Raw genomic sequence first — 25,814 nt, forward strand, 5'->3', positions numbered from 1 at the left:
CTTTTCTGTTTTCTTTGTGGCTTAAACGTAGTCAACTGGTACAATATATAGTGCTTATGTGTGGTTTTAAATGTTGGGGAGATTAAACTGAGGTTTAGTGGAATTGTAGTCTAATGCAGCAGCTTTTATTGATAAGGCATCAAAGTTGTTTTACAGAAGAGCTTTTTCAGTCCTGGCTTTTAGCCCAAGGTCAGTCTGGTTTCACCGAAGTTAATTTAATTTCTGAAGTATTTTCTTTCTCTTAGGTGTTGGTTGTTGTTCCTTCCCCAGCCAGACATGAAAATCTGCCATTGCTGTTCTCGTTACTGTGGAAGCAGTTTCCATCTTGTGCAGCAGCATGAGGAGTCAGACTGCAGTCTCCTGAATGCGATAAATTCTGTCAGGGTGGAGACAAAGTTGTTTGCGCTGTTTATGTGAATATTTAGTCTAAATGTTTGAATTCTGTCACTTAGAAAAAGCTGTTTAGTGTTGGCTCTCTGAGTTTTGAGTTGTTTCCAGTGCTTGGTTATAATCACAGGTACTTTAATTTGCTCCAAAATAACCGGCTTATTCAGTATTTGCTGAATTGGGTTCAGTCTCACAGAGTTGTTGCAGTTTTCCTACACAGCCAAACTTATGTGACAGATCTTACATGGTATTAATGTGGTGTCTGCAGGTGGAAAGTGTACATTTGGGATCAGTTCTGTAGCACTGATTTCTCACACTTTTGGTTTCAGTAGTCTGAGAAGTTGGTGCTTCTTACACTCCCAGCTTTTTATCTTGGTAATGAAAAGAGGAGATGGACCAGATCGGATCAAATCAAGCTGATGTCTGTGTTGTTCTCACAGTCACTGTTCCTGGAGGATCTGATCAGTCTTTGAATGTACAGGAGTGTGACTGTTCTGGTCAGCGTCTGCCAACAGAGGCAGTTCCTGGCAGGGGTGCATCTGAGTTATTGCAAGTAAACACTGGGAAGATGTTCTGTACTGCATTGCAGGGCATGAAACTGCTTATTTCCACCTCCTCCTTCCTGTTCCACTGTGTCTCGGCAGATCCGGTCTCTGCCATCTCACCTGATTAACAAGTCATTGCAAATACAATCACTCCTTCCCTCAGCTTTCCTGGAGTGTGTGGGGAGCGCTTCTGAAATTCTCCATTCCTGGATGCTGCTGTTAGGGTTTGTCCTGGCACCCAGGCAGGAGCATCGGTTTCTCTCTCAAACTGCATATGTCTTAATGAATCATCATGCAGTGCTTTTAAATCATTTGTCCAGACAGGAAAGCGCTGCTACTGCTGCTGGGTAGTTGTACTTGGGAATGGTGGTGAGACAGAACGTGAGGAATGTTCAAATTCTGCTGTAAAATTGCTTTGGCAGAGTTGAAGAGTACAAAGAAGTACTTGAATTGCAGGCTATTGTTGATTTTAAAAAATCTCTATTTTCTTCTTAGGGGGCTTTCTTGAACCAGATAGTCTCCGCTGATTTTACTTTTGAGTAAATGATAAACAGTTGGAGTTAATGCTTGAGATCTGTTTTCTCTTATTTCATCCCAGGCCCTCAGGGTTTGTGCGCAAAAGCTGTGAGAGAGGGACTGTACTGATGATTTCCATCTCTGTAGCACCATTCAGCATCACAGGTTTCTGTGATCTTCTGTGGCCCTACAGAGATGCCTGATGCTTATTGCTTGTAGCTGGCTTAGCTGCAAACCATGATTTGGTGTGTGAAGTTAAGGTTTTGATTTTATATTTTGTTAATATAGACACCATTGCAGCTACACGTCTTTTTCCATAGTGATGCCAAGCATGTGCTTTTGTCCTTTCTGTAAAAATAACAGGCTCCATTCTGAATTTAGAACTGCATGATGCATTTAATGCCTCTTCTGTTACAACCCTTGCCTGGTGCTTTAACTTCTTTAATTATTCTGTCACTGAGTCAATGCAAGAAATTCTCACTGGTAAAACTTCCTGCAGGCATTGAATTTAGACACAGGTCTTCTAAACTGGAAGAACATGCACTTATTTCTTTTGGCTGGGGGTTAATGACATACGGTGCAACACATTTTAACAGAGAGCTACTTACGGCTGTCTGTGTGCATCTATAGCTCAACTGTTTTGCTATTAATTTCACTTCATGTTTATGTGTGTTTTCATGTGTGCTTGCACATGTATGCATCTTTTTCATAATATATAAAAATAGAGAATCATAGAATAGAAGTTCCATAAGGATCATGGAGTCCAGTGCTCCAAGCAATCTATTTATATGTGTATGCAAGTAGCTTGTAGCTAAATTAACATCAAATTCTTCACAGAGACTTCTTTGTTTTCACTCTCCTTTGTTTTAAGGCAAAATATGAACTGTAATATGGCATCCATATCCCACTTCTTACAGGTCCATAGACTGAGCCTGCCTGGCTCTCTGAGGCCACTTGAAAGGATTTCCTTGGTGTTTAGTGCCTGGGGAGGACAGACAGTGTATGCTGCTCTAGAAGACATGCTCTTGCTGGTCTGTCTGTGACCCCACAAGTGTAGAAACTATTTATAGCTGAGCAAGAATTTTCCCTTTTTCCCTGAAGGTTTCTGTGTGTCTTGAACGAAACCTGCAGCAGAGATGGACACAGAAGGCTTTGGAGAGCTGCTGCAGCAGGCAGAGCAGCTGGCAGCCGAGACAGAAGGGATCTCGGAGCTGCCGCACGTGGAGCGGAACCTGCAGGAGATCCAGCAGGCCGGGGAGCGCCTGCGCTCCCGCACCCTGACCCGCACCTCGCAGGAGACCGCCAACGTGAAGGCGTGAGTACAGAGCTGACCCCGAGACTCTGCACACACGGTGGAACCTGGCTCTGGGTTTGGTTTCCAACGTGGGGGGAGTCCTGCTGGGAGAAACAGAATGACTGCAAAGCTGTTTTTTAGGATGACTGCAAAGTCTGTGTTTCCTTTTTTTTCTTCCAATCATTCTCCTACTTCCAGAAAACAATAGGCTAGTTGAAGGATTTATCTGAGGAACTACTGTTCTTGATTTTGGACACTAAAGCTGAAAAGTGCAGCACCTTGTTCTGGCTGCTGCTGAAGATGTTTACCAACATGGTGTACATTTTTTTCTGTTTGGAAGGACTTGGCAGCTGTGCAGCACTGCAGTGGAACAGCAGAGAGAGTTCAGCAGGGCTGAGGTGTTTACATAGACACATAGGGCTGTTCACAGTTTGGTTCTGTGCAGTTTTTGTAACACGTTTGGGAGCACTGTCTGTACATGGCTAGCTGCTGACCTAAGTATTGGTGGTGAATCTGGTTTTGGAGTTTTGCCTGTTCAATACTAATTTCATATTTGTACAATTTCTTCCTTATAGATCGGTTCTTCTTGGGTCGAAAGGGCTCGATATATCCCACATTTCTCAGAGACTTGAGAGTCTAAGTGCAGCCACCACATTTGAGCCTCTTGAACCAGTGAAGGACACTGACATCCAGGTAGGGACATTTTTACACGTGAATTACACTGCCCTTGCCACTGCCATTCCTATGTTGTGGTTCAGAGCTGTTCTAAGGCTTCTGTGGAGATAGTCTTGCTCTCTGCTTAATTCACTGGCTAGAGGAAGTGCAGAGGGGAGATGCTGCTTTCAGTGCTGAAAGATGTTTGAGTTAGCCATGAGAAGCAGCATTAAGTACCAAGATAACAGAAGTACTTTAAGTTCCCAATTCTTGCTGAAGTCAAGAGGAATTAGGTGCATACTTACTCTCTTTGTGGACCTCTCTTTGTTGGCCTTGCAAACCTACATTGTGCAGGGATGGCTCTCATAGTTTTGAAACCTTTTTTATGTCTGATTGGAAAAACACATGTTGGAACCACTTTTGAGACAATTTTGAGGTGTTGGAATAGGGGGCTTTTAAATCAACAATCAAAAGAGGTGAGTATAGGTTTTTTCCTTCACTGTATCACAGATGTCATAACCTTGTCTTGGTGATAGACTGAATTTGCTGTGGTTCAAATGCTTAACCAGATGATTTTATCTTTTAAAGTTTCCTGTAATTTTTCCCATTGTGTCTTAGAAATTATTGTGACCCATCTTGTTTTGCTTTCTGATCATTGCCTGCCTTTGTAGAATATCTTCATGATGAAACCTGCAATATTCATTACTCAGTTAAGAGCTGGTAATGGAGTTGATGTTGTGGGTTGCATTGAAGGTAACAGTCTGAATTACTGGTTATCATTTTGATGCTCATCTTTTCTTTCTGGCAGCTGGCTCATTTAGGAGGGTCAGAAGAGTTGTAAGCTCTTCTTTCTTTTTTTGCTGAAGTAGTATGCTAAACTGCTTAACTTCAGGAGGGGAAGGGAGGCATGTGAAATTACCCCGTTTTATCTAATGTATGTTTTATTTTCGCTTTTGGTGCCATCCATTTTGGGTGTAGAGCCCTTAGTTGAATGCTAGTGTTAGGAGCCCTGTGGTATCCTATCTTCAGGCAGACTTATTTAACCCCAGTTTTCTAAGGCCTCTCTTTCACTAAAGATTAGTACGCTCTGGAGATGTTATCTGTTGTCTGATCATAGAATGAGAGCTCTAAACCACTGGCATTGTTCACTTTGTCTTTCCTCATTTTACCCCTTTGTCCCAATTTCTGATGTTGTTGTCTTTCTAATTGGTGATGTTAAACTTGGTACATGTCTTTCTTGACCTCATTCTGTCTAGATTTTTTTCAACAACTCTTGCCTCTTTTTCCTTTTTCCTTTTTGTTTCTTTTTTTTTAGGTTTACTACTGCTGTTAATTCTTTGATTTCTACTGTTTTTCCTTTCTCTTGTAAGAAGAATCTTAGTGTGGATTCTCAAGCCCAGAAGCAGTAGAGCGCTTGACTCTTTGGAGCTGAGATTTGTGGCACATGAGAAAATGGATATGATTGCATAATAATCCTATTTTATATTATTGCTGGTTATCTAACTAAAAAGTTAAGATTTTCTTGTTTCTTAATTATATCAGATCTCAAGGCCTTACTTGAAATGGTGATTCTGGGATATTCTGGTAGTGATATTAGTATGTTTTCTTATCTCCAGTACCTTTTTCTAATTACCCTTGTCAATATTTGAATGTATCCTGCTGTTCAGGGAAAGCTCCAAATTTAACATAAAACCAATGGTTAATTGCAAATCAATGTGTTTAAATGGCCAAATCAGCCAATGAGATTCAGCCCTTTCTTCAGGAAAACAGCTAAAAAGTACAAATGAGAAACAGGATTAAAATCAATCATTTCAATCAAAGTACCCTGTTTGCTGTGTTGAATCATGATTAACACTAGTGATTTAATCACTGATCACTTCAACTCATCTCTGAGGCCTGATACTTGTGTGCTTTGAATCTTACATTTTTTTTTCAGGCCATCTGCAGAAAACATTCATTGTCAATTAGCTAAAAGTGATTTGCAAGGGGCGGCACGGGGCTCCACTTCAGATCATCTTGGAGGCACATAAGCCAAGTGTCAGTTTTAATGTTTTTGCAGTTAATGGGTGCAAGGATTCTCTGTCTTGCAGAACATCATCCTCTGCTCTGAGGATATCTGCAGTCACATCTGAAGCTGTCTGGCTGGTGTCACCTGTGGTCTGTACCTGAAAGGTACTTGCTTAGAATGTGGTCTAGTCTCTGTTCCTGTCTGTAGGTTCTGATATGCAGACATCAGTACTTCTAAAATAGTTTTTGTTAAGTTTTTGCTAGTTATGTAACAGGACCTTTGTGTTAGACACTACTGATACTCCTCTAATAACCTCTGTTAACCAAGAAGGTCTTAAAATTATTTGATAATTTAGATAAAGATGTGCTACAAGAGTTTCTTTCTAAGTTACTTTTTCTTATACCTCCTGATGATTGTTGGCATTTCTTTCCCTTGTTCCTAGATAGTTTAAGTCTTCTTCAGATGTCATGTCACTCCTTTGCATCTAGAGATTTCTCTGGCAGTTTGCTTGAGCTTTCTCTGCATTCTTACCTAAAGCATGTATTTGTCTCTGTTCCTTCTTCCAGTGCAGTCTGTTCTAGCAGCCTGTGGGAGGCCATCACAGAGGGATATGCTAGAATTTAATCTTTCAAATGATGACAATCAGCACTGCAGAAGGAGAATGCTAGGAAATACCCTATATCTTATCTAGAGAGTAAAACAGCAAGAAAAATCAGAGAGGAGCATCCTAGGGCATGAAGTCCCAGGATGCTGGAGACTTGCAGAAAGTGTTAAGAGAATCTAGGAATTTACCTTAATAGAAGTCTCAGCTTGGGTTAACAAGCAGGAGGGACTTTCTGTACAGAACCTCTTTAAATGATAGTCCATAGTGCTGACTAAAAAGTGCACCAAATTGCAGCTCAGTTAATTATCTGAATTATTTATCAGTTGTAAAATGTAGATTGCTTGCACATAAAAGGGTTGTGAGTCCAGGAAATATCTCCCACTAGAGCAGTAGGCCGGGAAGATTATGTAAAAGATTCTAGACTTGCCATTAAATTATAGGAATTTGTATTTTTCCTCTCTCATTTCAAAGTTTGTGTTATTAAATTGCATGCAGAAAAACAAACACTCTTGCAGTAAATCCATTTTAGAATAATTCTTATGTCAGGAGTTTATGAATATCAAGATTTTTCTAAATTGTCAAAATCATCTATTTTGGCAAAATCTTTTCAAAACTCAGTGTGTTAGTCCAGTGCTTCTTGATCTCATATTTAGTGTGTTTTTATGGTCTTTTTGTTTGTTTCTTTTTAAAAGTCCAAGGTAAGGCTTGATCATGCAAATCTGTATCCCAAAGATGGGCTATGTGCATATAAACATAACATTGCCATTCTGTTCAGAAAAGGTATTTCTTCACTCTTCCAAAGATGCAAACTGTGATGTCCTCTTCTAGTGAACACTGTCATAGCAGATCCTCTCTCAGGTTTATGTGTGGAGCTCAGAGAGAGATTCAGTGATGCACTGTCAAACTGATTTTTGGGGTACCAGGTAGGAGTTAGTTGCTAGATCAAGGCCTGATTTATTCCTGCTAAGATCATTTGACTGGTTAAAATGTATGTTATGCTTTACTGTGGGATTTGTATTTGGGACATGTCACCTGGCTTGATGCTAGATTTGGTCCCTTGTGTATTTTGTTTTGAAAAATATAAGCCCAGAATCATGGTGGTAATTTAAAAAAATGGTTTTGCTCTCATTTTTCTGGCTCAGTCTAGCTTTGTGCAGATTTGTGGAATGAATGCTAAAATGAAGGAATGCACTGTTTATCTGCTTAGAAAGTTTGAGGTGAAGGCCTACCTCCATTACAGTAAAGGAAAATTTTGTTGAATTATCTTACTTGTACAAGTTTCACCTTGGCCTTATGACCTAGACAGAACTGAAATGAAAGGTTGCCTACTAGGGTTTGGTTTTGATTTCTGGGTGTGGATGTTCAGAGTATTAACTGAGTAGCTCTCTAGAGGTCCAGATGCAGAAATAAGAGCTTTTATCTAAATGAGGGCAGAAGGTTAGACTGAAATCACTCCAAGTGGCAAGAGACAGACAGAAATTACGTATCTGGGATATGCTGAAGCTTTTCAAAGTACTGTGAACAGTTGTTGTATCAAAGGTAGCTTTAACTTCTACTTAAGTGTTGATAGAATCTGGGTCCCAGGATGCTCTCCCCAGCCCTGTATGTTCTGTTTGTGTGTATGTATGTGTATGACTCATAAATGAAAAATTCTTACTCTGACATCAGGTACTGAAAGGGTGCATTATTCAACAATTGAGCTCTTATTGCTATTTTATGTTACCGTTTGTGATACACTTTGTGGTATCTGCTAGAATAATACCAAAGCCTATGGTAATCTACGAGAGTGTAACTAAAATCATAGTTTATAAATGGAAATGCTGACACAACCTTAAAGGGCCAACCTCAAGTGCTGTTCACCATCCATTGTTCGCATTAGCTTAGCCTGAAAATGCATTTTTCCTTTTGCAGATTTTGTCCTTTCTCATTTGCCAAACATTGATTTCTCCTCCCGCCCCCAAGTCCTTCAGTTCTAATGGAGCTTGAAATTAAGGTGGCTTTATTTTTCTGTCACTTCCTTATTCACCCTAATCAATGATGCCAGCACAGCTGTGGGGTCCTTTTAACCACTGCAGAGCCATGGTGGGGAATGCAAGAGGACAACCTTTGACCTTGGTGTTTTTAGGGTTGGTCATTAGCTGTTGGTTTCTTTGCATTGCTGCAGTCCAAATGAAAATTACTATTTGTGGTCATAGCTGGGAATTCTTCAAAAACTGTAGAAATGTTTGGCTCAAAAAACACCTATCTTCAAAGGTTCTTAAAAGTAAATTTTTTGTCCTCCCTTTACTGGTGCATGCTAGTATCAAACCCTGCTGTCTTCTTTGCCTAGATTGTCTGACTGATTGCATTCAGGATTTGAGCCTTAATGTACACATTTAGGCATGTAAATCAAGAATATAAATATCCTGGTAATTAAATGTGGCTAGAGGCAGTTTGCACACAATTGGAGAAAGCAGTGGTGGGGAATGAATGAGTATTTTGACATGCAGCAAATGGAGCTAAGGGATGTGGACCTTGGAAATATAAATTACAGAAACTTCTTCAGCTCATCTCTGCTGTGTTTGATGTCTCCTTCTTCTAAGTAATGTGTAACAATTTTACATAAACTGCCTGTGCTCTTTCCTGGTGCTCTGTGCTTGGCTTGCAGGGCCTTGTGCAGCTCACAGCCCTGGCAGAGCAGTCAGGGGATCAGTGGCCTGTCTGTCCCCTCCCTGGCACTGTCTCCCAGGGCCCCTGTGAATGAACGGGCTGGCCCAGAGCCTCCCAGGGCCCGTGCTGATTAAAGGATGCCCAGGGAAGTACCAAGCTGTGCGTAGATTGGGATGTGACTAGGATTTCAGAGTACACTCTTCTCTATTTTATAGCCAGCATGGGGTTTTGGGTCTCTTTTGGTTTTCAGTTAAAAGGAATAAAAGCCAACAAAACCAAAACCTCCTCTTCTTTTTGGCAACAGGAATAACACTACAGGAAAAAAATGCCAAAACATTGGGAATTTTTTTTTGCTTGTCACTTTTTTCCTCATGTTTGTAATTTACATTTAAACAGCATTTTTCTCTAGTTTTCATTACTGCTTTAGTGGCCTGGTTTAGTGCAGTTTTAAATTACTCTGCCCTTATTAATCTTAAAAACAAACATCCACACCCCCCCAAAAAACCAAACTGTGGTACCTTTATGTAGCTATGGTACCTAATATAGAATACTCAGGTGTTTCATTAATTGGCCAAATTATAGTAATTCAGTAAATACTTTGATACTGACTTTTTAAAAATTTTGTTTGTTTGCTCGGTTGCATGCTAATTGGAGTAATTATTTGGTGATCTTCCAGTTCATGATGGTTCTGATCATGGATTCCTAACCCTAAGGGGTTGGGAACAGGGAGAGAAGATACATGGTCTGCCTTTCTCTTTTATCGTGGGTAAAGAAGAGGGTAGGAAAGATATTTCAGAACTTTATGCTAATGCAAGGTCATGAGATGGAAAAACTGGGAACTCTGCTTCTAGTAGCTGTATTTATTGATCTGTTTAAATTCTGCTATGTCCTAGCACATTTCACATTTCCTGTCTGCTTAATCCAGATATGTTCTTTGCATTTCAAATCATGACAACTGTAAACTTTTATTAAATGTTTTTGTGACAGATACTTCAAACATCTTAAAACATACCATATTATGAGTTATAATGCTTGACTTCATTCCCCCTCACATGTTTTTCTTCTTTTGCTGTGTAACTCTGCTCTTGTTTGAAAATGGTTTCAATTTCTAATTGAATGTTAACTTGTATTCCTGTGAAGGAACAAATATAGTATAAAAGGGCAGTTTGGACATCATATACCCAAAATGCAGCCTCTCCTGTGCTGAGGTGTAGGCATCTCCACTTTTCTTGTTAGCAGTGCAGGATCCTTTCATAGCTGGAACTTGGGAGCAAACCTGGGTGTGAGGGCCTGAGCCAGAATTTCCTTAACACCTTGTTTGTAGCAATGTTACTACTGCAAGAAGTGCTGTGGGATCATTAATGACTTTCAGGGTCTGTGTTGTATCTGGCCAGGAGGATGTAATTTCTGGCAATGTGGTACCTCTCAGTGTCACACTGTCCCATTAATTCAGTGCTCGCTGAGGTCTTTATTGACTACTGACCTAGACAGGGTGTGCTCAGCATGTGCAAATGAACTGCTGGAATTGGTGTTTTCATGGTGCAGGAAAAATTTAGTAGAATGGTTTCATCTCTGCGTTTATACAGATTGGTGAGAAGAAACAATGCTGAGATGCAACCTGGCAATTTGCCCCCTCCACATATCGTGTGATAGAGCACTTGGATTAAAGAAATGGTTTTATTTAGTTATTTGAGGTTCAAATGTAGCTTTTGCAAAGCATAACTCCTGTTTTGTTCTGTAACATTTTTAAAAACATTACAAATAAAGCATAGACCTTATAGGAGAGGATTTGGAGTTTTCCAGTACCTTTGTTGTAGCTCTGAAATGAAACATTTGCAGGACTGTGCTGGAATTTCACAGTGGAACTGATTATACACAGAAGTGAATCTGGTTCATCTGTGTTGCATTTAAGGGGAAAAAAGGTTGTCAAAAATTACTGTCTTATAATTACCTTACAAGAAGGTAAGTGAGATTTCTAATACATGAACAGCATTTTGTGTAGTAGCAGTATAAGACCATAATTTGGAGGGGGGATAAATATTTTTTACATATTTATTTTTAAAGCAATCCAGTTTTCTCAGTGGACCTTGCTAGGACCTTCTAGTGCCTCTGTGGAAGCTGGGAATGGAAGCTCCTGGCTTTGGGAAGCCGTGCTCACAGCCATACAGAGGTGTTGTTGAGGGGATTTCTCACTGATGGCAGAAGCTTTCAATCCCAGTGTTGCAGTGAGTTAATGGAGTTAAGCCATAGGTGTGGCATCAAAAAATTAACTCTTGAAATCAATATGGCTTTTTAGCTCTTCTGAAAAAGAGGAGAAAGAAACTAAAGCAAGTTTCCGAAGTGCAGTAGGAAAAAAAGAATTCTGATCTTCAGCAAACTTGTTGGAAATGAGACAAGAGGGGCTTGGAGCTGACCTATAAGAGAGGTGAAATTGTTACCTTTCTCCTAAGGTATTGTTTTTGTGGGTTTTTTTGCCAGTCTTTATTACATGAGCATCGTCTTGACCATTTTTCTCAATTAGTCCCTCATGGTGCTGTGAGCAAATCATTCTTCCATAGGGGAAATCTGTAATGTGAATAGACCAGACTCCCTTGCTGAAGTCCCGTGGTCACAAACAGCATAAAACCCTGGACACTGTTTTCAGTGAGGCAGTTCATCAAATTTACTAGGAAAAGGAGCAGCTGCTGTAGCTCTTAATTCCCTCCCCTCCTCTCAAACTCCCCTCACTTGCTCAAGCCTCTTGAAAGTGTTACTCGACTGATGAATTCCACTGGGGTTTATTACTAAACCATTTGTGTAATTTAGCAGTCTGGAAAAGGCCACAGGTATATTGTTGTGCATGCCCTCCTCTCCCCTGTCATAATTAGTCCGTTTGACTCCACATCCAAAATCCTGGTCCTAGGCATTATCAAGCTTTGGTTTAAAACAGTCACTAACTAAGAAGTGTGTCAACTGTTTATCAGTGACTGGACATCAAACTGTGGATGTACTTAAGCTTCCCCATACAAAACAGCAGCCTGAAAATTTGGCAGTTTGTGGGAGAAATGTTTGGGTTGTGTGCAGGGATGTTTTATAACTTTTCTTTTTGAAGTCAAAATGAAATTCTTATTCCTGCCAAGATATGTTCCTGAAAGAAAGTTGCAGCCTTTTGAGGTAGAACTAAGGATACATGCATTTGTTTTGTTCATTTAGATTTTTGGCACAACTTCTGTTTTCACTGTCTCCTGTTTTCTTTCCTATCCTTTATTTCTCATCTTTCTTCTACTCTCTTTTTTTTTTTTCTTATTCCAGTTGTGTTCATTCTCTTTGCTTTTCTGCTCTGAATTAATGTATTACGTCCTCCCAACACTTTATTCAAGTCTTTGCTTTGACACTATTTTGGGTGCACAAGAGTTACTTGTTTACTTTGAGCTATAATATTAAACTGCTCAAAAAAAATCAGTTACTGCAACATGTCTCATTGGTTTTCCATACATGTGCAAATGACTGAAAGAAGCTTAGGAAAATGAGTTTGAAATTTTCTATACCATGCCATTATCTGTATCTCAGTAAGCATGCAAGATGCATGGTACTCCACAGAAGTACCAAAATGTTTATGCAGCATTATGAGTCACAGCTAACAGATCATCTTTTAAATTAATTGGAATAGCATTAATTGTTGCTTGGTAAAAATGGCTTGAGAAGGTTGGAGAGATTTAGCTTTAAAATAACTTGATAGAGGAATGAACAATCATGTTGCAGGTGGTGGGACTGCAGTAAAAGTCTCTGTGGACTATACTTTTGAGGCATCAATTTCTGCATTATGTGTTATCTTCAGGGTCTGTTGTTGGACAGGGGGGGAAAGGGAGAGAGGTTTTGGCACATGTGGTATTTTTGAGGGAGCAAAGGGAAGGTTTGCCAGTGTCACACAAGTGCTGTTTAAAGGCTGGTGAATGAGGAAAGGCAGTGGTAACCACCTTAGTGCTTAGTTTCAGTTTCAGCAGCTTTATTAAACCTTTTTGAGTCCTTCAGTTGGCTATCCTAGGCTCGATTCAGGGATATGGGGTTAGCTTATAGTACAGTTGTCATAGTTGGTTTCTTAGATTGCGTTTGGGACACATCTGTTTGGTTGCCTTTACATGGTTATGGTCAGCACCGGGTAACTCAGAGGAGAAACAGTGACAAAGATGTTCATGGGGATATCTACTTGCTTTATTAGGCTTCACCTTGTTCCTTAGTGGTTAGACACTGGTAATCCTGAAGCATGAGGAATATTTCTTTCTACAATTTCAGTGTTAAAACTCAGCTCTAGGTACTGTCAATATCAATATACATACTGAGTCAGTTCTTAATCCCATTATGGTTTTGGCCTTGCTATCTTCCTGTGGCAGTAAATTCTACAATCCAATTACAGATTATGTTAAATATTTCCTTTTATTGGTTTTGAGTTTGGCATCATTTACACACAGACACTGTTTCTTTTTGTTCAGACCTATACGATCTGAACAAATCTGGATTTCAAGATCTGCCCTTTCTAGAACTTTACTTAAAGTACCAGCTCTTACTTGGTTCTTTTTTCGTTATTCATCCCAAAAGTGTTCCTAGACCATGTCACATGCTTTTGACAATTCCCTGAGTGTGTCCTGCAGTTTCTCTTTTGAGGGTATCTGTCCAGCTCACACACCATTGTTGATAACACCAATTTGTTTGGTTTCTCTGATAATGATGTTTGGTGTAGCCATACTCAGTGTGAAAGCCAGAAGTGACTAATCTGTGAAGGATTTGATTTTAATCTCAGGTAAATGAGAGTGCATAGGTGGGAATACTGCACAGTATCATGACAAATCCTCATCTCTAAACACAAGTCAGTAGGTTTCTTTGGGCTAGATTCTAATGTATGAGAAGAGAAATTTCTAAAGAGTATGGGGGAGGAAATGTAGAAGAAAAAAAACAAACCACATTTCAAATAGATTATAAAACCTGTGTGTTATCTCAGATCCTCTGAGCAGTAATTGATTTTGCCTGCTATGGTTACCATACAGTAACTCTGAAACATTCATTATTTCTTTCCTGCCCCAAGGCTTGTAGCAGAAAATGGCATTTTTAAATCCTTTTACACTGTCTGTGAAGTAGATACAAAAACCTGAAGGTTTTAATGAATGTGAAATAAGTGCTAATGTAGTAGTCAAAAGACTTGCCATTGTTTTGACTAAATGAGACTGTGACCATCTTTAGGTTCGAGTGAAAGCCGAATGCTGGAAGCTGGATGCAGAGATCCATCTCACTGTGGGATTACACATTTGAACCTTGTATTCTGGTTTTTTTTGTTTTCATTTGTTTTTCATAGATCTAACCCTGATATATTTCTTTTAGTCTCCCTCTATCTTGATTTAATTTTTCCAAAGTTAAAAATGGCTTATCCAGAAAATTTACAGTTCATTGCTAATTGTAAGAATGTTGATTACTCAACAGATACAGTGAATCAATATCACTTATTTTTGTTTTGCTGTTTGACTTGAGGTTAATGTTTTGGCTTCATATTTCCTGGTAAGGTGAAGTATATGACATTGCTGTGCATAATTAGCTAAAGTTATGCTAAATGTTTTGTTGTTTGTCTGTGGTATCATACTCTTAAATGCCTTATTCTCTACCTTTTCTAATGTCCTCTTGGTTTTTTGTTTTCCTTGTCTAAGCAAAACTTTGGTTTTTGGGGTTTTTTTAATGAATTATGAAAATAAGCACTCAAGGTGGACGCCTCCTTTGGTTTGTTGCTGGAAGCAGGGGGGAGCTGACCTTGAAATGATTCCCATTAACTCTTAGTGTGAAATCTTTGGCTAAGAGTTGATGGTAACTTGTCACTCTGTTAGATCCCTGTTAGTCACTATAGCAGAATTGGTAGCTTTCACTTCCTTTTTTCTTATTTTCTCTGAGTTGCTCTATTTGCAGTGTTTGGCATTTTCTCTCAGAGGAATCTCTCTGGGATGTAAGGGGTGTTACACTGTGTCTCTTGAAAGCTGTCTGAAGGCAGCTGGCAACCTCCAGACCTTTCTGCCCCTGCTGTGTGCTGGGTCCACCAGTCAGTGGGGCAGTCCTCTGTGTGAAAAGAGTCGGGGGGTTGTTTTTGAAGGCTGGATAGTTCTTGCTGATATTTAGGGATGCTGGATTTGGGGAGGAAACATTACATATGAGTCCATCTATCCCCAGGAATGCCAGAAATGGAATGCCTTTTGCAAAGCATCACCAGGAGAGGAGAAGCAAGTCTTGCTCGTCAGTCAAAGTTTTTCGTATAATAAATACCCAAAGCTAAACTTTGTGAAATAACATTCTTCTGCAGCAGCATAGCAGAACAGATCTCCTTCCTGCAGGGGGTTGAATCTGCAGTGTATCTTAAAGGTAGAATTTAATTGTCTCAACTAGATTTGTCTTCTCTTGGTTGTAAGTTTGCTCTGTTTGTCTTAAAAAATTTCTTCCTCAAATTCTTCGACCTGCATTGCCTCTGAAAAAGCTGCTGTAACATTTTCTCTCTCTGAGATTAAATACTAATTTCCAGCCAATATATTATGTATTAGCAATGCATCCTGGCAACAAATGTTGAGACCACATATTCAGAGAGGAAGGTGGGAAGTGCAATTCAAAGACTCATGTTGCAGAGACAGCTCAGCAGAACATGTTGCATGTGGGAAGTGCCCCTGTGGATCCAGAGAAGGTTCATCTTGCCATCTTGGAGGAGTTTCTAAATCGTTTGATTTTATGCAGATCTCTGAGGTGGATCCTTTTCCCTTCAGCACTCTTTGTTGGTGTTATCTACAGGAAAGAACACACTTGGGACTGGGCATTTACAAACCAGTGTTTGTCTTGTGGCAAGCGTGCTGGATGGTTATGGTCATCCAGAAAAAACATGGAAACTTTGAAACTGGAAGGTCAGATGCTGAAGGAGGAGAAGGATTGCCACTGCTTAAAATGCAAATGGCTTTTGCTGGAGCTCTTTTATATGCTGGCTACCTGACTTGAAGCAGTTTATATGGACAAAGACTTGCTGGCTTACTGCACCTGGTGCAGGAGTTGCAATCTGGTTGTCCATGCCACTGTAGGCTGTGCCTTCCCCTTAGTGAGGCTCTTTCTAGTGTCAAAGGCAGTGGCTTGCTGATCTCATCCTTTTCCTAACTGAAGTTCCAGAGTGATAAACTAAAAACTGTCATGACCAATATCCTGTGCCTCTCTGCTTTATGGAAAATGCATGCAGTAGACAGTGAAATAAAGTCTCTATCACATGCAACTAAAGAAAAGGTCTTTTTGTGTTTCACAATTTATTTTTCAGAGAGTGTTGCAATTTGTTTTTGTAAGCTGGATGTGTAGTCAAGCACTTCATTGAGAAGCTCTGTTAAATATGTGAATTTGTGCAGGGAGAGTAGGTAGGCAGGACCTTAGAGTTTAAACAATTCCTGAGCTTATTGATTTTTTTACTCAAGTTTTTTACATCTTGAAACAACCCTTTGCTACAGTTATTGTACTGGATCATTTGCCTTGCTGTGTAGTATTGACTAATTATCTTAAAAAAATGAATTTGCAGCTTCCAGAGCAAATCAGGAGTGACACCTTATCAGCACCACAGGTGGCGACTTCTTCCTCAGACAGAGAAGACTCCACGTGGTCACACAGTAATGCTGCTTAGTGTAAGGCTGCTGGCCCTACAAAGTGCCAGATCTGAGAGACTGAGGTACTGACCTTTCTAACACACTGATTTGTGAAATCAGTGCAGCGAGTTAGTGACTGTAGCTTTCACTGATAGGCACAACTTCACTAAATCTTGCTTACTCAGATTGACAGTCTCACAGCTAATTCCTTAGGACTCTTCCAGGGCCATTGTGAGTGTAAATAATTTAAGTCTAGCACTACCTTTTGCAGTGTTTGTAAGAATTCAGAGCATTTTGGTATCCTGTGGTACATTCCATCAGAGTAATCTCACCTGTGGGATCATCAGAGCTTGCTTTTGCATTAATACCAAAGATTTAATTAATTGTTGGTTCTGATAGCCCAGCAAAACTGAAAGAGCCTTCTTTTGTCCCTTGGGTTTTGGGTGTGGTTTGGGTCTGGATTTTTGTTTGTTTTTGCTATTAATCTCTGAACAATTAGCCTAGGTGCTACTAGAAGCATCTGCTGAACAAGCTGTTGCTACCAGCAGTAGAAGCAAAACTCTGCAGGTGTCAGATGCATTGTCAGATTTCTGTGGTCAGTAGTTAATGTGTTTATTACAAAAAAACCCTTAGTGATTCTTAGGATATGTTACTGAAATATCTTTTAAAATACTTAAAATTTTATTTTTAAGAGAAACTTCAGCTGTTTTGGAGCTTAGGTGCATTGACAGGCCTAGGACATAGAAGTACAGGGAAATGAAGACTGAGATAGGAACAGGTTCATGCAAATCAATATTGAGTGTAACTGTGGAGATGTCAGGATGGGAATCTCCAGCAGAGCTGCAATTCAGTGTATTGAATTGTTAGAGTGTGCAGCCAGGTGGATTATTGGCAGTGCACATCTGCTGGGCTCCTGCCTCCAGTTACAGCAACTTCCAGCTCATTGAATGTCATGTAGTTTAAAAGTAGGGGCTGGGTTGGGCAGCACAGTAGGGAAATGTTGCCCTAAAACATCATAACTTATATTAATGACTGGCTAAAACAACTGGGAGGTTCAGTTGCATGCAGAATATCAAAATGCCTTTGTCCCTGGCCTTTGACTTACTGAGATCTATATCGAGATCCAAGCAAATGTGTGTCCTCCATAGTTTGTATCTAATGACAAATTGCATCTTGCATTGTATTATAGCACAATTTGTAAAAACAACTGAAATGGAGCCCAAGCAATTAGCTTTTGAAGACAGAGGATATAAATGAGATGTAAAAACGGAGAGTGTTCTGGAGTTTCAGGTTTTGATTTTAATTTGAGTTTTTCAGGGAAACTGAGGGTAAGTTTAGAACAAGAGCTCATAAAGAGCCAAGGATATAGGATTTCAGCACTTGAGATTTATCTATTTGTACTTGCTGTCTGAAAGCAGCACATTCAAATCAAACCAGCAAACTGCTGTCGGATGTGTTGTGGATGAACAGGGATTTTTTTTTTCAGAGGTTCCACAGGACAGAAGAAAGAAGGGAATGTTGGTTATAAACTTTGAAATACGTTCCAAGAGTATTTTGTACCAAGAGTGCCAGTTTAAATATTTATGCAGTGTTTTATTGTACTGATTCAAATATTGAATAGCACCTGACCCTTGAATTTCTGGATCCTTGCCTGACTGGCAGCCCCTGATGCATATATTTATTTAGAAAATGGCCTTCTGTGGCACCTGCTTTTCATAGCAGGAAATTGGGAAAGCTGGATTTTGATCCAATTTTTGTCATGATTTTTGTGCTTGACTTTGAGTTCAAGAAATGCCTTCCTATGCATCAGTTTCTTCAACTGAGAATTAAAAGTTCCATTTACCACTGGCTCTCACAAGATTGTGAAATTCTGTAGTGGAGGTTTATGTGGATGGTTTCCTTTTTGCTATTTCCTCAGACTTCTTTATTGTTCACAGTCCTGATCAATATTGGGCAACATTTAACCAGCCTCCAACTTCCTCTCCTCAGATATCACCAGACCTTGTGAAAAAATAGGGCTGTTTCTTTCCATCAGTTGTTTTCCAGTTTGGCAGTGCTGAACAGCACAGTCCTTGGCTGCCCCTGTGGTACAGACTGGCAGCAGAGCTCCATTCCCCACATGAAACAAGAATCTGAAGCTGTACTGCAAACACCTGTCCACTGGCAGATCTGCTGAAACCACCCTTTTGTCATTAAGGCAGCTGCAGTGGCTGTCACCAGTCTGGTCTGGAGATCTTTAACTTCTCTCATCTGAAATTGTGCAAAGACTGCTATTCATTGCTGCTCTGAGCTGTAATTGTGGCCACATAAAAACCTTCAATCTGGCAGTACAGAGATGTAGGCTAAAACTTTGGTCAATACAGCTACTGCCTGCTACCCAATATAACCATTTTATGCAGCACTATTTAGTAGTGTGGTAACTCTCACTTGACATGGATTATTTAGTATGTGCCTGATGTAGAGAGACTGAGCTGAAGTAGCAAAACCTCATAGTCAGAGGTCTGGCCTAGGCTGTTGCTGGGCACACCCCCTGCTCCTGAGCTTGGATTGTGCATTGGCAAACTGCTCCATGGTCTGTGAGGACTTGAGTATTCCTGCCCTTGCCTGCCAGGCTTGCACTGCTGGCTGCTTTTGCAGAGCTCAACCTCAAGATGCAGATGTCCTCACTTTAAAATATCAGCAAAAAGTCTTTCCAAATTCCCAGCCATGCTCTGTGCTTGTTTATAGCTGAAACCCCAGGGATGCGAGATGGTTTTAGCAAATAAACGTAAGGGATCTGTGGAGGGATTTCTGGAGCCATCATTCTCTGTTTCCCTCTGTGTATTTGCAGACTCAGAGAAGAAAATGGAGAATTCAGTTGGCTTGTTTACCCAAACTATTAGGCTGGCTTAGCCATTCCATGATAAAGTTCCATTTCAGTACTGAGCTTACTAGGCTGTGGAGATAAAAATGATTAATTTGATTGCTTCTGTCCTCCTGTTTTTACATTCAGGTTTCACAGGATTGGATCAATGTCTGTTACCATTTCTTCCTGTAAAGCATACCCTGAATCTTTCTGCCTGCATACAGAGCTGCTCCAAGCACGCAAAAGCTGTGGGGGTTTTTTCCACTGTCAAGAAATATAGTGGTGGCTCAGGATTATGGCCATGGCTCTGACTAAGAAGCCAGAGTTAACTAAATTTAAAGCATTTTTTTCTGTTGCAGAGCAATATGGCCTGATGGTCCCGCATTCCAGAGGGTGTCCAAAACTCATGCTCTGCAGAGGTTGCCTTTGGCTTCATTTGATCAAACTGATAGGATGGACATGTCAAGGGATTGTGCAGGACTGATGTTGTGCAGGCAGTTAAATCTATGAATTGGATTAAAACACTAATGTTAGTATGCTTTGATGGGATTTTTTTTTCTTTTGATTGAGATGCTTTTTGGAGATAAAGCTGGAACCAGCTCCCAATTTGCAGTTGCTTGGGGCTTTGCTGTTTGAGTTTTCTTTATTTTGCTGCTCTTACCTATTGACCTGCTTGATTAATTTTGTGTTGGAACTTCTCTCCTTTTATTCCTGACTCTTCTGCCCTGTCAGAACACAACTGAAAAACAAAAATCTGTACAGTTCAGAAGACCAATTAGATCTAGACTTTAAGATAAATGCTTAATGACTGTGAAATAGTATGTGCTTCATTTCTTGCTTCAAGACTTATTTTTTTATTAGGAGCTGAGCTTGACAAAGAAGGATGAGGCCAGTGGCAGTTATAAAGGGTGCATTGTATTTTTACTGCAGTACTGAAGTATTGATTGTTGACTTATTGATAGGCTTAATGCACAACCATTTCCTTAGTTAGTGTTTAAATGTCCATTAGAATGTGGCTTGGTGCCAGATTATTGAAATCCTACTTTTATAATATAATTTGTCTATCCAAAAGTACTAATGTGGTTTGGATTTTTAAAGAAAAGATAAGTAGGCAAGTTTTGAGTTTGCTTGTTTTGTATTTATTAACCTTCACATACTGAATCGAACCTCTGAAACAGGAGACACTGAAAAGAGGACAGAGGGAGGCTGACAGAAATCTTAATGTTTTGAAGTTTGTGCCTCTTGATATTTTTTACACCTTTGATATTTGCCATGCCTAGCATTTGCTGAACTGCTAACAGACATTAAGGGATGCTCTAATTTATTCATTTTAAACTAGTTACTGCTTTTTATATGGAAAAATTTATTTGTATAGCTTCATAAGTGTTAGTATGCATGTTAGTAGCACTTCTCATAAAAATATGCCTGTTGTGGTCACTGCGTGGTGCTTCTGCAGATGTGAGGTGGGGTGTGCCCTCTCCTCCCTGCAGCACCATCAGTAATCTCTGCTCAGTTCCTGGGATGCTTCCCAGTGTGGTTTAATGGTCCATGTTCCTCCTGGTCCCTTCTGCTCGAGTCTCAGGCTCATGCTACTGATGGCCAATTGTCCAGCTTGTAGAAAGACCAGGTTTTGGACAGATAGGTGTGAAAGGCCTGATACTATTGCTGTTGCACATGAATAATCCTGTAGAAAGCAGCTGTCCTGATAATTGGGGTGACTTTCTTGTATTGATAAGGTAGTCAGGATGGAACCTTAAACGGGTATGAATCACTTGCCACTGTGGTGAGCCAGAAGCCTTTCCTTACCCAAGCCTTTCCTTTCTAATTGCTCTGGTACAGGTAACTAAGGATCCTTTAGGAGCCATCTCTCCCTTTTACAGAAACACAAACGTTCACAAAACAGAAAAGATTAGGCTTATTTTGGTTTATGTATATCTGTGGGCTTGGGTGGTGGCATGGCCACACTTTTGGTATAAAATTACATTTTCAGCTATCTGGCTCTGTCAGGTAGTTTTGCTGTTTGTTACAGCCTGCTGTGAAAACAAATAATTACACAAATACCAAATACTTCACTGTGGCTAGACGTACTGGAAATGAAGGGAGACCAAAACAGCTTTCTGCACTTCCAGATATGATGGGAAACACTTGACAAAAGGTGAGGAGCCAAGAGTTTGCCCTCTGGCTACTGCCGTGAGTGTTACTTAATCTCTCTCACTTAGACTTGTAGCCAGGACTTGATGCAGTCCCTTTCCTGTCATTTCAGCTTTCCATTAAATAATGAAGTTTTGTAAGATAGAGTTTTTGCCTGTTAAGAGTCCACCATTTTAAAAGAAATTATAAAAAAAAAAAGCTCTTCTGTCATCTTCTCTCACTGGGAAGTAGTGGAAATTGCTCCCTCTCTGAACAAATAGCAGTGGGAGCGGTATAATTACCAAGATGAAACTTGTGCTAGTATTTGTTAAAACTGACTCTTTATCTGCCATGACATATATTGGGCTTAGTGTTTGTTTCTCCAGTGATCTGACTTTCTCCACCCCCCTGTTTCAATAGTCTGCCAGATCTCATACTTCTGTGCTGAGGTGGCCATCACTATTGTTCACCATCTTTCCAAAACGTACAAAGATGATAGAAAAAAATCTTTCAGGCTTTTTTTTCCCCCAATGCAGTTCATATCCATTCAATTACTGTGGTTGGTCTGTGAAATTTTATGGTAATTTTTTTCAAAATTCTGCTTTTGGGTGACAGATGATGAAGCAGTTTAGGAATTAGCCTCTTCTCTTTCATACCAAGTGGGAAAGAGAGAACATAACAAGCTACTTCAGATTTTCAGCTCATCTTTGTGTGGAGTACAATATAATGTCTAAGCATTTGTACTCACTTTCCATGGACTCTTACATGGCATGGTCCCAGCTTACCTGACTTATTCAGAGTTCAACTTTAAAAGGTAGAAAAGAAAGGACATTACCATATAGCAATTTAATTAACACTATGGCAACAACTATTTATAGGCTTTAAATAATTGCAATGCAAATTTAAGTTGCTCTGTTCTACTTTTCTAGATACTAGCAATAGGAAGAGATGATGAATTCCCTCTCTACAAGAGAGTGAATTAATAGGTGCCCCAGAAGGCCTGGAAGGGGCAGGATTTGATTGCATTCCTTGAATACTGAATACCTAAGTCTCCCAAATTGGGTAGCAAAGAAAATCTCTTGAAATATTTGACTTGCAAGAAAGGCCCTTGCTGATAATAGAGGACCCTTGGGAAAGTGCATTTTGGGTGGTATTAAACTTAAGCAGCTGGAGGATCTGGTTTGGAACAAACATTAATAAAAGGAATTTTTTTAAAAAGGAAATAAAGTCTTCTATATCTTTGCCTCCAGCATGTCCTTGCTTTCAATAAATAGACACGGGAATTAATGTTATTTGCAGGATCCCAGTTCAGTAATAGTACATGAATAATATGCTATATCATAATTGAGTAGCAACTGATATTTTTCTATAAAAGTATGCATTGATGTATGTAATGGTGACTGTGCTGTTTAACTGCAGGTCCATAAGGAAGTATTAATAGTAGGTGAAGAGTGGTTTGACACCACCCTCCCTGTAAATACATCTGCAACCTGTTTTATAGTGCCCAGTAATGGTGAGAAGGATAATGCTTCACTGGATGTCTGTGATTACAGCATGGTGAGGAATATATTAGAGCTGTGAGTCCCTGTGAAGGTAGATGGGAGATACCCAAGTGGTGCTTCATGACCAAAGTTAAAGTGACTGCATTACTGGATGTACCTACTGAGTGGTAAACATTGTGTGTTCACTGCTTTTCATTACTGAAATGTATGTTTTGGAATACTGTCTGCCCTCTTTGGATGTCCTCTGGAAGGATATTCTGCAGTAAGGCTTCTCATAATATACATCTGAGTCTGCAGTGCTGCAAGATCTCTGGGGATAACTGGAGCCTCTTCTGAGCTGTGTTGGGGGAAAGGATAAATGGCATTTGATGGCCTGTTTTTCATGAATAGATAAGTTGTATGACATTAGTGAATCAGCAAAGTATTTTCACAGGAAAATTCTCTGACAAAATAATACTGGAAACCTGCAATGTGATCTTAATGCTTGTTTATAGATGCTAAGTGGGTGTTCAGCGCAATATCTGATAATATGTATCCAGCAACAAACATGTTGATGGTAGAGTATCATAACCAGAAGGAATAATTTGGCCATTTTAAGCAAATTGAGCAGTGCATCTGTCTCACTTCTGCACTTACTAGGGCCAGGCACTTGGTGTCTAGGTACCCACCTAAGCCATGGCTGGACAGAAAGTAAATTCTGCATTGCTTTCCGCATGGATCTTGCAATATGGGCTCCTGTGTAGCAGGAGCTCAAGGAGGATTAACAACACATTTTTGTTTACATCACTAATCAGTCTTTAGATGCTTTAGTCTTGCCCACTACTGATCTAGTTCATGTTTGAACTAGTGACCTCTATTTGAAAGTCACTTTGTCCTTTTAATAGTTTTCTGGGTCAGCCTCTGTCCCTTCCTGAGAGTCTCTTTATCTATACACTTGAAAAGGTTGTTCTTTTTTTGTAAAAGACTAATCCCCATTTTGTATGGCTATGCACTTTGCATGAAATGAAAGCTCTGTGTATTCCCCTCACTCGTCTGGAATGAGTCCTTGCTTTTCTTCTAATCTAACAGCTGATGACTCAGTTTCAGTGGGCTTCTTTTACCTTCAGTTTTGAAGGTTTGGATGGACAAATGAGGAGAAGGTGGTGGTGAGACTCATGCCCCGCAGCCCATTGTTTCCCAGTCTCTACCAAGTTTATGTTCTTGAGTCTGACTTTTCTCTAGGCATTTGTTTTTACCAGAAGCATCTGCCTAACCCCAGCTAGCTGACCTTAAGACATGTAGCATTGCCAATCCTTTATCATCTGGATTGAGTTTAAGATTCAATCCGTCCCAGTTCTTTTACTTCTAGCTCTTCCCATTCTCTGGCTATCTCAGTGTCCTCACAATGTCCTTGCAAAGAATTGCAGGGTTATAACTCAGAAGCAGTGGTGACATAAGTACTTTTCAGTATCAGAAGAATAGAGATATATAGATGGATAATCATTGGGAAAGGTGAAAGGCACGTGAGTACAAAAGTAAAATTTACTGATTTCGGTCTTCTAGTTTTGATATCCATGTAAAACCTCTGTAGCTTTAAAATGTATATTTTGTAAGGGATTTAAGGGCAGGATAAGCTGTTCATACCTTTGTTGTCCCTTTTAGTCAAATTCAACAGATGGATGCTTTTATTTCCTCTGCTGGAAGATGTATCCTCAGTATTATCTAATGTAAGATGACAAGGCAAGGAGATTCAGGCAGAGAAATGAAATGATAAAACTCCAAATGACTTAATTTGGTCCACAAAGGACAGACTTTTGTTTGTCTTCCAATCATGTCGGTCCTGCATGGAAATACTGCTGGGAGGAAACCTGGTGCTTTTAATATGTATAGCTGCTTAATCATTCTGCTGATGAGTGTGATATAAAACCATTAACCAGAGCAGACATGGCCATGCTCTGTGTGAGCCAGGGCTGAAGGAATCTCCCTTCCCAGTCGCTGGGTGTTCTGTGATCAGCTTGAACAGTGTTTCCACTCCTCCAGGAAATGGAGAGGAGAACAAACAACATTGACAGATGTTAGTCATGTCACTTAATGCAGGACTGGAAGGCACTTGGATATTAATGTAATGAGCACAGTATAAAGACCTGAATAGAGTAGACCTGACTTCTAATTAAGCCCACTGAGATGCCAATAGTGATTTCAGTTGTACTTTCACAATGAGAAATACAAGGATAGTTTGACAAAGCAGCCATGCACTGCTGTTGTTCACTTCAACCAGCATGCTTGTGGGTGTTCATTTTCCATGATGGCCACCAGTTCTAATGCCACTTTCTTCAGCTGGCAGCTGTAATTAAAGGAAAAGCACAAATTTATCATCTCATCTAAGAAAAACCTAAAATGCTGTCCTCATCCTGGCTTTTCACTGCTAATTTCAGAATGGCATGGCACCCCATTCCAAGCAAACATCCTTGTGCATTTTGGGATTCAGCAGGTCTTTGTAAGTCCATCACTGGTGTTTGTTGCCTCTTGGCGCCTTGTGGTTTAGTATGGGGAGCTGTCAGGATTTCTCTGGCACAGAATTGAGCAAGTCGTTCTCTCTGAACGGTGGGATGCTGCTAGAGGTGCATCCAGCTGGCAGGGTGGGCCCACACCTTTCAGAAGGAGGCTGGGCTGCCCTTTTGGGAAGCACTCATCAACATGAGGGGTGAATGCATCTGTCTTCATCTGTCTACTGTTGGTGAGCAGGCTGGGAGCCACAGCTGCTTCTGTGTGCCCAGTCAGGCTCTAGGCTGCAAACAGCTTGTGCTATGTGATGTAACATGGCCAAGGATGGTTCTGAATCTGCAGGCAGGTTTCTGTGACTGCATTTTATCCACTCCAAGATGGATTGAATTGCTGTGGAAATTAAAAATATGGACTTGGTTCTGCTTATGTGACTCTTCTGTTAGTGTTACAAGTCTGTGTATAATTGCTAGTGATGCAGGTGGCAAGGCAGAGCTTTCCTCTCTCAGACCACTCACAGCTGATAATATAACCCTGAAGAAACAAAGGTAAAAGCACAGAATTTTCTGCTTTCATACATGTGGAT

General features: G+C 40.1%; 1 protein-coding gene across 3 annotated transcripts in view; it reads left to right on the top strand.

Moving 5' to 3' along the window:
- NUP93 (nucleoporin 93) overlaps positions 1 to 25,814 on the top strand; it is a 77,502-nt gene that overhangs the window by 2,912 nt on the left and 48,776 nt on the right. For all 3 annotated transcript variants that reach the window (XM_063410833.1, XM_063410834.1, XM_063410832.1), the window contains exons 2-3: positions 2,550 to 2,763; positions 3,318 to 3,435. In XM_063410833.1, the coding sequence (XP_063266903.1) occupies positions 2,585 to 2,763; positions 3,318 to 3,435 (297 nt within the window). In that variant the 5' untranslated portion in view covers positions 2,550 to 2,584. The remainder of the gene's footprint in view (positions 1 to 2,549; positions 2,764 to 3,317; positions 3,436 to 25,814) is intronic.

This window comes from Prinia subflava, chromosome 13 (assembly GCF_021018805.1).
Source record: "Prinia subflava isolate CZ2003 ecotype Zambia chromosome 13, Cam_Psub_1.2, whole genome shotgun sequence".
NCBI lineage: Eukaryota > Metazoa > Chordata > Aves > Passeriformes > Cisticolidae > Prinia > Prinia subflava.